Below are 13,410 nucleotides of genomic sequence, written 5' to 3' on the forward strand. Positions count from 1 at the left end.
ATTCTCTGTGGTACTGTATGGATATGAAAGTTGGACCCTGAGAAAGAGTGAAAGAAGGAAGATAGATGCATTTAAATTATGGGTTTGGAGACACTTACTAAGAATACCATGGACTGCAAAGCAAACCAATAAATCAGTGATAGACAGATTAAAGCCAGATTGCCCCCTCGAAGCTATGATCATCAAAAATTGTCATACTTTGGACATATTATGTGAGCAAATGACAGTCTGGAGAAGATGATGATACTTGCTAAAGTTGATGGAAGCAGAAGAGGAAGACCAAGAATTAGATGTGTGAATGGAGTTAAAGAAGCAACTGGAATATACTTGGAAATTCTGAAAGATATGGCCTGGGACAGATCTGAATGGAGAATGTATGTTCATATAATCACCAGGAGTTGAAAATGACTCGATGGAACAACAACCCTCAAGGGGTTTACTGGCCACTATGACAGTACTACGTGATGATGGTTACATTATTACTAATTTCTAATCAACAATTTGCTTCCAAATTAGATTACTTGTCATAACTCCTAAAGAAATAGTTGTTACTGAGGGATGCCATATTCAATATTTTGGCCTTTTAGCACGCTTCTGACTGAATCAATCCGCCTACAATCTTGGTCTTGATCTGGGTCTTTTTCCTATCATCCTGTCAAATACCTGTTTTGCTAACCCTTCTTCATGCATTCTTGAATGCAAACAATGTCAAGCTTCTTCCTAATATCTTCATTTTTAATATGATTCTCTCATGAATGCCATCTAAACTTCTAAGTTTTCTAAACTCTGGTCTCATAATTTTTGATTGTGCTTATTTTTAACCAGTTCTTAGATCCATAACTTAAAACTGGCTTGAACATTGTGTTGTATACTGCTAGTTTAGCGTTTTGACTAATTTTTCTCTTATTTCATATAAATTTATTCAGCTAGCTCCCTGCCATACCAGCTTTGCTCATTCTTTTGTCTATTTCCAAATTTAATTTGTTATCTCCACTAAAAACTGTGCTTAAATAGGAACTTGTGCTTTACTAGTTCTTCAACTACAACTCTTAGGATTTTAAACAGTTTAATGTATTTTCACGAATTTTTGAATAGTCATCTTTCCATAAATAAGAGAGTTGTAATTCTTGCTAAACAGTTACTACCAGTTTTAAAATCCTTAAAAATCTATCAGTCATACTTATGTATTCTAATGTGTTTTTGTATAAAATGACATATAACTATTTTTTTCATTTTTTTTTTTTTTTTCAAAACAGAATTTCTTATTGGAGGATATTTAAATGAATTAACAATTTCTCTTATACTAGATATTGTCACAGAAACATCATCTGGTAAAGCATATTCTACATTATTAGAATATAATTCATTGTTGTATTCAGATTCAACATTGTCTTTGTCATCACTTTTGTTACTATTGTTGCTATTGATACATTTGAGTTTTTTGACAAAACACTTATCACAGCAAGATGAAGTGTGTGATTGTAACATTATTGCTGAAAGGTTGGTGATAATTTTCCTAATTTTTCCATAACTGCTGTGCCATTAGTTATAGTTGCAATTTCATCTATTTCAAAATAGATCTTAAAGGACTGTAGTCTTTCTTTAACTAAATAATAGCCCTTTTCTACAGAACAAGTACCATTAATTCTTATTTGGCCAAGATTCAGGGAGCTTTCCTTGTAACATGTGACAGTTCTTTTATGTTCAGTTTCTATTATTGGTCAGTTCATCTATAGAAATGCTAATTTTTACATTTTATAGTTGAGAATTTTTCAGTATAGACTTCCTGTATTTTTTCATAATAATTATATATTAATGTCATAACAGGTGATGCATTTTTTTGGTAATTGCAAATCTCTTTTAGAGAAACTTTCTCGAATAAAATCACTCTTTACAATAATATTAATAGATATTCCATCTACTACTGCTGCAAGTTTGGCAACTAATTCATCTATTTATAGCACATGCTGTTTGACAATTTGAAACATTGTATTTGGTTTTTTTGAAGTAGAAGGAGTTTGTGCATCATCTTCACTGCTTTTTTTTTTCGTGCCATAAATATAAATTTGAGATGGTAGTGAAGTCCACTTTTCGATACATAGCAGTGTTTTGGAACATATTTGACAATGAGCTGTCTGATTTTTTTTTTTTTTTTTTTTTTTTTTTTTTTTTTTTTTTTAAATACTGCTGATGTTCTTCATCTGTTGTACTCATTGTTAGGGATAACTAGAATAAAAGTAAGTGAAATTAGTTTTTATTCAAAAATCATTATCAATAATTATTTTATTAACTTCAGTATCATGCTGCATATGAATAGACATGCATGAAGGGACCGGGATTATGATATTCGACAAGATCATTAAAAAAAAATTAAATTTTTTCTGAGAATATTAAAAAAAAATTCAATTCTCGGTAGCTAGGAATTTTTAAATTATGAATTTTTTCTGAGTATTCTCAGAAAGAAACTAGTAGAGAACCCATTACAATTCCTTCTATTTGTTTATAGAGTTTGCCTTTCCAACTAAAATAACCAGAGTCAACAAACTTAGCTAAAAATCTGCAAGATTTGATGAGACTTTAGGAGATAAAAGTTCAAGAGTGTTGTCATTAAGGGGAACATTGGTGAGGTTTGAGAGAGAGAGAATGTTGATTAAAACCATCAGGAGTGTCAGGAGGTTGGAATAACAAAAATTTAACCTTACAAGAGCAGATAATGGAAATATAGCAGTTATTCTATTTCTGCAACTTACAAACATAAAAGGAGTGTTCTTTCCCTGAGATTATAACATAGTACTATGTTACCATTCTGTACTAAATATAACATCATCCCTCTTGATCTGGATACTGTTCAAAAACTTAACTTATCATGTTAGGTCATCCAGGATATATGATCTGGATACCCTTTTAGATCGGTTCTTGAATCAATAAGAAGTCCTACATACAAAATTTCTAACCCCTCCCTTCCATGTGAGGCAATTATTTGTAGTAGAGGGGAACCTCCCAGTGATAGTACTGAGTCTTTTCATTCTTCCCCATTTTCTTTGCTTTTCTTCCTGTATTCTTTGCTCTACTTCTTTTGAGGCTTTTTTTTACTATTCTATCTTCCAGATGCACTGGGAATTCACTGACAACATTGCTGCCACGTTTGCTATGTGGTGCAACTGTGGATATCCAGAAAGGGTAGATCTTGATTGTCTTGCACTACTTTAGCCTCTTCTTTGGCAATATGCACGGTCCTGGATGGCCCAGACAAGATCAGTTGGCTAGTGGGCTTGCCTGCAAGGGTCAGGAATGCTGCAGGAAGTGTCTTTCCCAATGAACTGGGAACAGAGCCCAAGGCTTGCTGTACTGCTTGTGTAGCATCTGGATTAATCCTGGCTTTCCATTCTTGAGCACAGTCATTGCTTGCGAGTGAGTGGGCATCTGTGTGTGTGTGTGGGGAGCTCTGACACTGAACAAAAAACCTCTCAAGCATGAATCCTCCATTCTTGATTGTTTCAGGGATCCTAACAAAATCCCAACCAAGTAATGATACCATTGATACACCTTTTGATAACAGAAATAAGAAACAAAAGACGTGATACCAGTACAAATGTACCAGTATTTCCAATCATCCATGCAAAAGGTAGAAGTCAATTAGGAGAATGTCATCCTTCTTATTTCAAAAGGGTCTAGAAGGATTGGTGGGTTCACCCAAAACAGTTAAAAAACCATTTTCTGGCAATGTCCTCATAGAAACATCGTGTCAACAGCATTCTGAAAAATTACTCTGAAATGGGTGGAATACCAGTAACAGTTACACCCCATAAAACACTCAATTCCTATAGAGGAGTGATCTCAGAATGGGATCTCCTAGATGTTGCTGATGAGGAGATATGTTTAGAGCTGAAAGATCAGGTGGTGACACATGTGATCCATAGGGATGGTCACCTGGTTTAAACCAGAAACAGAATCGTTATCTTTGATACTCAAACATCTGTTAAAGCAGGGTATCTCAATTGTCCTGTTAAACTGTGCATCCCTAATCCACTAAGATGCTTCAAATGCCAGAAATGGACATACCCAAATTGCTTGTCATAGTTCTGTCACCTGTGCCCAGTGTGGCAGTGAAGAGCACGATAACCAGTCTTGCTTTGCCAAGAAAGCCACAGGTGTAAACTGTCATCAAGATCATCCACCGTACTCTCATCCATGCCAGAAATGGAAAGATGAGAAAGAAATGCAGAAAATAAATATAGAATAAAATGTATCTGATCAGGATGCATAAAGGAAGTTAGCCACCACCTCACCTGCTCTGAGATCTTCTTATGCTGAACAGTTCAGAAAATGGCAACAGCAACTCAAATTTGCAGGTCTATTCTGCCATTTGATAATTTCATCATATCTGAATTTTATGATCTTGACTGTTTCTCTGTTGATTGCATCAGTTGCACAATGTAGTGGTCCCACTCAGAAAATGATTCCATTCAGTGAGAACAAACTTACGAGAGAAATTATGGAAGTTTTTAACTAAAAGCCTAAAGACAAATGTTGCAATGAACTGGAAAGAAGAATTGTGAAATCAATAGAAATTATCCCCAATGCAGTCCATCTTAATACTAACCTTAAGCTATAATCAATATGATTTTCACTCTTCAACTATCCAGCTTTTGTGCACATGTGATCATGCTGGCCTCAATGTACCCAACAATACTATGGCATCCAGAATGACTTCAAATATCAGCATTACATTTGCAAGTAATTTATAGCTGCCTCTTTCAATGTATATTTTTGTATTTATCTTTTTATGTTATGTACCCAGTGAACGAAACTAGTTGTGTGATCAAATAATAAATAATATTTTTCTATTTCGGTATTTCTCAGCTTATAGTCATTAAATTTATTTAATTATGTCATATAGCTAAGTAAATCTGTTGCATCAAATATATATATATATATATATATATATATATATATATATAGAGAGAGAGAGAGAGAGAGAGAGAGAGATAGGATCCTCATAATGCAATAGTTCATCTGTTGCTTACGTGACTCAAAAAAGATACTACTCTCCTTGTGCTTACGTTATCGTCTTGGAATTTTTCGATTATTCATTCTTTCACACTGATGATGGTTTAAGAAACTTCAATCTAATTTTGTATCTTTATTAAAATTTTTACTTTGAATGTGTTTTTTTATTGTAAGAAAGTTAGTAATATAGCAAGCTTTTCTTGTAGTACTATCATAGTATGCTGTGCTCCGTGTATGTATATAAGAGAAATTTAATGATGATATCTTCATATCTTGAATAAAATCTCAACATATTGATGGAAATTATTCTCTCATACTGGAGTTTAAATGTTATATGTGCAAAGTCTATATTTATGAAAAATTCTAGAAAGTCTTATTTTCTGGTAACACTTTGCTTGTCAGATGTCACTTCACTGAACAGATATTTGTATGCCATTTGTTAAAAGAATAGGAATAATTCTATTAGACTTAGTCTTAAAGAGGAATAATAGAATAAAAGTAGTCAGGTAGTCTTATAGAGAAATAAGTCTGTTGGAATCTGGATATATATACAACAATATTGAAAATAGCAGTATGAACTAAACTAGATATGAAAAGAAATTTTGCAAGGATTATGACACGACCAGCTTTACAATAAATGTAAAAAATAACAGAGCCTTAATAAACAGCCAAACAAATAATTTTAGAAGTATACCATATGCATAGAATATTACCATATAGACTAAAAGAGGTAAAGGAAGAAATGGGAGAAACAAAAGAAAACCCTATGACCCTTAAAAGAGGTGATGTGAGACTGAAATAAACCTGAAGACTATAACTGGGAAAATGAGTCGGGAGTGATAACGTGTTACAAAAATATAAAAGTATATTATATACATGTATATGCATATTTGAAAAATTACACAAAAATAAAACCCAGTGGCGATTTTTTTTTAATAGAAAGTTATAACAATTGATGAGAAATAATTTATTTCTTTGTATTCAAATTTCCATAACTATTATTATTATAATCCCAGTTGCACAGAATTATGCAACCAGGATTGTAATAAATTTGTCAGTAATTTATTGAAAGTTATATGCCAACATTTTGCTAACTCAAGCTGGTATTATTTAGAAATAATGAGACACTCACTGAACACACTAACTGAAATTACTCAAAACACAGAGTGCTCCATGCTAAATTGTTGTGTCCCCTTGCTGCTGCTGCTTCTATTCTTAACAGACTCTTCTGATAACCGTCCAAATTTTCCTTGGATTTCATAACACCGATGCCAGGATAAAGTGATTAGCCTTATGCTTATAAGTATGCTTCATATGTAAATTACATGTGCTTTAATGGCCAGTTTTGCCTGTATGCAAGATGAGAAACTCGTTTCTGGGAGAAAAAATTCTGCCACCTCCATATGAGACTGGTTAATTCATCTTCATTGTCAAGGCACTCTCCAATCTTAACAGCAAAAAATCTTGCAGAGACAAGTTTCAACATGAAGGAGAAGTGGAAAGAGTCCTGGTGTAACACTTCAACAGGGATCTTCCATGAATTAATGGACCCAACACAGATACCTTCGGAAAAACTTGGTCTGCCCTTAACCGAATCCGCACCAACCATGGCAGATGTGCAGACCATCTTTACAAATGGGGCATGATTGCCTCACCCAGGTGCGACTGTGGATCACCCTGCCAGACAATTAATCATATTATAGCAGAATGTGTCCTATGTGCATACAGTGGAAACCTGTCAGACTTCATCCATGCTACACCAGTGCAGTCGACTGGATAATCAACCTAGACATTCAGTTGTAGCCTATTCTTGAGTGTCTCTTTGATGACTGTATTATGTCTTATTATTGTACATATGTCTATCACTATGTCCATATATATTAAGGATTAATGTAATGTAACTTTTCATGTGTGAGTTATATGCTATATAAAATAAATAAATCCTGGTAAATGTTCATGTTTTAGACATATTCAAACTCAGGTCTTTCCAACTGAAGGGCATTGTTGAAACCAACTAAGCTGCAGAGACTCTTTAGTGCCTCTTGCACAATATATAATTAGGTTTGTTTTTTGTTTGTTTGTTGTCTGAGTCAAAGTTAAATAAGTGTGACACAATTGCTTGTTATCAGAGCAACAACATTAAATTGATTAAACTGAGCTGACACTTGCTAGGAAAGATCTAATAAAAATCATCTGCATTATGGAATATTTATAATGCACTCCTCTGCATTATACCAAATGGCTAGCCATGAAATGTCTTCCTGTGTTTTTGTTTGCTTTTACACATAGCCCAGTCTTACATGTTTGTATGTAAGGGTACCCACCTGCTGGCTTACTTACAGAAAACTTGATGTAATTTCTTCTTTTCCAGGACTGTCTCTTTGAGTCCATCATAAAGTTCTGAACTTTGTCTCCTTGTGAAAAACTTTACTACATGCTTGTCTGATTGAATTTGTCGAGATTTTCTTGAGATTTTACCATTGGATCTCTAAGGTTTGGTTCTTGTTTTCAAATTCTCATTTTTACTCCAATACTATAATTTTTAATCCTCTATTTGAGTCTTCAGTTCACCTACAAAAGCTGGTTGGTCACCAGCAAAAAAAATAATGCTAAATGCTGAACATTTAGTATTATTTTTAAAACTTTTGTGCATATTCTTCTTTTCAATATGATCATTTTTATCCTACCTAAAACTGAATGGTGATTACTTCCTATTTAGGATCCTCTTGTATCCTGAACCAGTGTGAAGATATCACTATCAACAATAATGTAGTCAACAAGACAACTGCTTGTTGTCTTCTGTGTTCTTTTTTCCATGCGAATTTATGTTTATGTTGAAAACATGGAAAATTGTTAATTATATGAAGAGCCAAAGGCTTGGCTTCAATTCGGCGACATAAACTTATTTAAGTTAAGATATGTAAATAACTTAAATAAGTTGATGTCGCTGAATCAAAGCTTTTGGCTCTTCATGTAATTAGTAATTTATTAGGACACCTTCTTGGCAATTCTCATAGAAGGGATGCAAGTTCTTTTTGCTACAAACTTGGTATTAACTAGGTCTACCTACTCACTGATGAGACCTCAATAAAGGTTGAAACTGGTCTGGGTAGTGACCTTCTCTCATAATGTAGAACAGTAATACAGCTCCTAGGAGCTAAGTTCACATTATGGGTAAATACCAAGAATAGTGATCGGAGCTTGTTCCACCCTTACTATGAGTTGCCTCAGTTTGCACTACCAAATGGGTCAGGGGTTGCACTATCCAGGTATTTGCTTACGCTTGGAATCACCGAACTTTATATAGTTTCTATATTCGGCTAAGAAACAATATGGGATTAATATCTCTTAACTTAAAAAAATGGAAAATTGTTACTGTTTTCCATGTCCTAGACAGAAATCCAGCAGGTACTTACCATTATTATAATCTTAGCTATTCTCTAAATCTCACAAAACATTCCTATATGTCTAGTGTTCATTTTGTATTCTGCTTTTAGCTCTCCAACAAGGACCAGCTTTTCTTTATGTTATCTGTGCTATGTAAAGATGACAGATTTGTCCATAGAACTTTCTTTCATAAGTTGCATTGTCCATTTTGAAATTTACCTACATTGCTGGCCCAAAGTGGCCAGCCATTCAAGAAATTTATCTTTATGTTTAGTTTTGAATGCTACTGTTACTCATTTCTTTCCCTGATCTTGTTGGCTGACTATAATTATAATGTAATAACTAACATCTCATAATTGTTATTTAGAAATAGCTCAGCTATTTAGTCTCTTCATCTCAGCATTACCAGTTATGTTGAAATGATACTTCTCTAATTTTTCTACTGTATTCACTCTTCTTTTTTTAAGTTGATGGCCGTTATCAATTCTGTTAAAGTTAAGTTTATTTCAGTTGCTGATTTTTCAGTGTTCACTCTGGTTTCCTGGCATTAACTAAGCAGTGTCATAATTGGCATGAAATTTCATTACATCAGTCTAGCATGTGTGTGTGTGTGTGTGTGTGTAATTTAAGCCAATACAGAATGTAATTCACTCAACTGTCTCAAAATTACTAGCCTGTCTTTGTTCATTCAGTATCCAGTTTACCAAATAATGGAACACATTATGAGAAAGTAAAGATTGGACAGTTCATCAGAAGATACAGTCAGTTTTTCCTGCATTTCTTATATGCTATGTTGGGCCTCCTCCCAGTTATCTAGCTGACCTTTAATTGACTCATTTTATTTCATATTCTATTGTTAATAGAAATGTATGCGTTTAGAGATTTAAAAGTTATGTAACTAAAAAGTCATTTCATTAAAAATTATGAAAAACTGACTTGAGTATTTGATATTCTAGATGCAACTGGCAACAAGCCAGATGTAATTCATTGTAAAGTATTGAATCTTCCTAAAAACTTATTTAGATATTGGTCACTGATTTACTATATAAGCAATATATATTCTTCACATTTTTTATTTATTTTTGTTTCGTTTCTTGTATGACGCTTGGATGATGGTAATCAGATTTGAATTCCGAATCATGTGCAAATAAAAGTTTTTGAATTGATACATGTAATCTTTTTCATTTTTAATAATAGAAAGTTGACGATGCATTGCTGATCATTATTCATTCATTTTTTAATATTATACTGATGAACGTTATACACACAAAAAAAAAAAAAAAAAACTGTTTCCCAGAAATGTATAAGTGGTATACAGTGATTTCCAAGAGAGAAAGAGAGAGAAGGGTCTTACCACTCTCTTTGAAATGTCTTTCATATAAAAATTTGTTTCCATGTAAGAATTTTATCCATTTTCCATTGGACTGCATGTATGCTGCTGGTGACCTGTTTCACAAAGTTTTGAATATTCATGATGATACAAATGCAGTTTCTCTTCTCTGCACTTTTCCTCTTGGTCTTTCAGTTTGACTGAAACAAGCATGGCTTTGTTGACAGCAAATTTTTGTTTGCATTTGTTAGGTGGCAGATGAAGCCACTTAGAATGTACCATATGAGTGGCATTTCTTAGAATTCCAGAAATTTTACTGAAATTTCAGAGATCTGTAGTTGTTTATAGTCCTGCATAAACTCTGACTAATAACCATTGAGGAGAAAAGTAGCTTTAATACAAGCCAGCCTTTTTTGGTGAAGTGGCTCTAAATCAGCCATGAATGGAATTTGTGAATGTCTTTAGGCAAGAGTTGAATTTCATTCCTTTGTATTAGACTGAAGCCTGAAGACCAGATATAGAACGTGAGAAGTTCTATGTCTGGTCTCTAGACTAGGGATTTCTGGATTATGTAAAAAACACTCACAGTACTATAGGTTTTGAAACTTTCATGGGTGGAAGTTGAAAAAAAAAAAGTTCTTTCTCTAAAAGTGCTGTAGTACTTCTGAAGAAAACACTTCTGAACACTCTGTTTTCAGAAGTATTTTGTTTTCACGAATCATTTTTTTTATATAAAAGTCATTTAATTTAACATGCAAGGCTTTCAAAATTGCAATGATATTATTGTCCAAGTCCCGTTTTTTGCATAAAGGACATTGAGAGATGGCACTATACTCAGTATCAAATTAGTTGAAATTAAAAATCCATGGCATTTTCTGAACTCTTTTGAATTCTGTTTATCACTGTTAATTAATTTTTTAAAATTAATTCCTAGCCTTGAGCATGTATACGGTATACTGTATGCCCACAGATGCGAGACCCTTCGACACTTCTGCGCATGTCAAAAGAAGGAGAATCCATTCCGATATTAGGGTAATAATCAGTGAGTTTCGTGGGATGAGTGTTTATTATTGTACATCGTAAAATTAGCTTTTCTTTTATGAAACTTCTAGTTCTTAAAGTGGTAACTATTTTGCTTGTACAACAATTGGAAAATTTATGTATAAAGCACGTGACTTTGCGTGTTGGTGGCGGATTCATACATCCTTTATTTCTTTCCTTCCTTCAGCATGAATTGACTATTTTTGTTACAAAGCCAAGGTCAGTTCTACGAAGTGTGGGCATACAATAATTACATGTCAAATATATTATATGTAAAATTAATTGCATAATAATTTTCACTTTTAAAATGAGAGATCCCTATTCACTATATATCAGTGTTACATTAAAACCAGTTACCCAACTGAAATCTGTTGTTATTCCTTTATGTCTATTCCTTACATGCTTGTAAAAGTGCAGTTAGTTTGTTACTAGGAAAACGTCTGTAGTTGAATGTATTTTCTAAAAGCTAAAAAAGAAAAAAAATGGGATGTTCATGTAAAAGTTGCTAATAGTCCTTGAATATTTACTTGAAAGACTCTTACCATATGCTATTTGGTGCAAACATTTGTGTGCACCAGTACTGTCTCACAGATTATTATTAAGAGAAATTTCCAGGGTATCAGGGACTCATTGAGGAAGGCCACATACCACACACACACACACACACAAACTATCATACTTGTTCTTGAATTCATTCACACTTTATACACATAATACCCAATGGCAGTCCATTCCAATCATGCACCACCCTATGAGAGAAAAATCTAGTCCTCACCCCTCCTTCTTAGCAGTATTCATTCTCAGCTTCCAAGAATGCTTTCTTGTCCTTTCCCCACTCTTCATAAATTGAAAAATTCCATCAACTGAAATCACGTAGGACCCTTTCAGAAGTTTGTAAGGCCCAGTAATATCACCCCCTCTTTCTCCTGTATGCTAGTGTCTGCAGTCTACAAATTCTCTGTCTTCATAATCAGTATTCCACAATCCTGATATCACTTTTAACACTCTTCTTTGGCTGCATTCTTACCAACCCATTTTCCTCTTTATAAATGTCATTCAGAAGAATTGTGCTACATTTCCGATTTTTTTTTTTTTTTTGATCCAGATTTCATATTTTGTTTTTTTCTTTGACTCATAAAACACTTACAAAATTTTATTTTGTAAGTGCTTTATGTTTATATTTTGATTTAATTAATTAATTTTTTTTTTCATTACTAGGTTCAAACTTATGACTCTAGTGGAAAAAGAACTTGTTATTTTCCAGATGATGATAAATATTCTCTAAAAGAGATGGTATGTAATTTTCTTTTCATGAAAACTGTAGTTTACAATCTTTCTCATATGAAAATAAATGAACAGTAATAAATCTGTACCCTCAAAGAATTGTATGAAAGCAAGAGAAAAAGAGACAGAAATGCATAGACAGAGAGGTATTACATTTGTGCAGTGTATGGAAATTAATTTTTCAGAGCTCTGTTTTCTTTTGAAGCACTCTGCATAGCCAAAAAAAATTTTAATTAATTTTTGCATGATGTGATATAGATGCTAACGAATTAATATAATACCAGTTTTGCATGTTACTAAAGCAACACACATCACAGTAGTGAACAAATTAATCCAAACAAGCTTAATATTCGTCAAGGTTTTGGTTTGGTTTTTGTTTCATCTCACAATAATTTTGGTTTTGGTTTACTACGTTCTGCCAACGTAGAACACGTTTTCATGGTGTGCAAGATAGGATGCCAGAGGAGTGTTTGCCTGGAGGAATGATAGAGAGTGTGGCTATGGCAATTAAGCGTGGTGAAAGGGTGAATGACATGATTGTGATGTGTGTGCACGAATGACTTGAGAGGCAATATAAATCAGGTAGTGAGAGATCTGAGATTCTTGCTTGAAGTAAAAAAAAAAAAAAAAAAAACGCAGAGAGGAAAGATTGTGTGTGTGTGTATGATATGATAGTGATAGTGTATGATAGTGACAAGCTGAGCGGAAGTAATAATGAATAGTATAATAGCCAGAATGTGTCAGTGGAGGCTTTGGAAGGCAGTGACATTAATGGTTTTGAAAGCATATGGTGTAAGGTAGAGGTGGGCAAGACAGGATATTTAGTGGGATTTTGCTGATGCCAAAGTACAAGAAAAAAAGACTCATGCCAGCTCGGACAGCTCCTGGTCAAACAAGGTCAACGTCCCCAATCGAGTAATCAGGGTTGGATCGAAAAATCAGTTACTGCAAACAAAGACAAAAAAATCAATCTTAGGCCTGTAAAGGATGGAATATCAATTGGCACATGGAATGTCCGTACACTCTGGGCAACTGGAAAATTGCAGTTGCTTCAAGAAGAAATACAGATGTGATATATTGGGTATTTCAGAAATGAGATGAACATTGTCAGGGGGAATCAAATGATGAAAGAGTTCTCTGGTCAGGAAATGAAAGTAAGCATGAAGCAGGCATAGGTTTCCTGCTAAGTAACAAGGCTTGGCCTGTTATGCAATGATAGGATACAAACTAGTTAGTGAAAGAATAATGGTTGCAAGAATCAGTGCCCAACCATTTAATATCACAACCATTCAAATATATGCGTCCACTGTTTTCATCTGCAGAGAATTCAGATGAAAACATTGAGAAATTTTACAGGG

At 33.8% G+C, this 13,410-nt stretch overlaps 1 protein-coding gene across 5 annotated transcripts in view; it reads left to right on the forward strand.

Annotated features, from left to right (window-relative positions):
• Positions 1–13,410, forward strand: part of LOC150100748 (pre-mRNA splicing factor CWF19L2) — a 277,753-nt gene that overhangs the window by 86,167 nt on the left and 178,176 nt on the right. For all 5 annotated transcript variants that reach the window (XM_090402132.1, XM_090402130.1, XM_090402133.1 and 2 more), the window contains exon 8: positions 11,987–12,061. In XM_090402132.1, the coding sequence (XP_090258258.1) occupies positions 11,987–12,061 (75 nt within the window). The remainder of the gene's footprint in view (positions 1–11,986; positions 12,062–13,410) is intronic.

This window comes from Typopeltis vanoorti, chromosome 12, assembly GCF_054136105.1.
Source record: "Typopeltis vanoorti isolate ZY-2024b chromosome 12, IOZ_Tvanoo_1.0, whole genome shotgun sequence".
NCBI classification, from domain to species: Eukaryota; Metazoa; Arthropoda; class Arachnida; order Uropygi; family Thelyphonidae; genus Typopeltis; species Typopeltis vanoorti.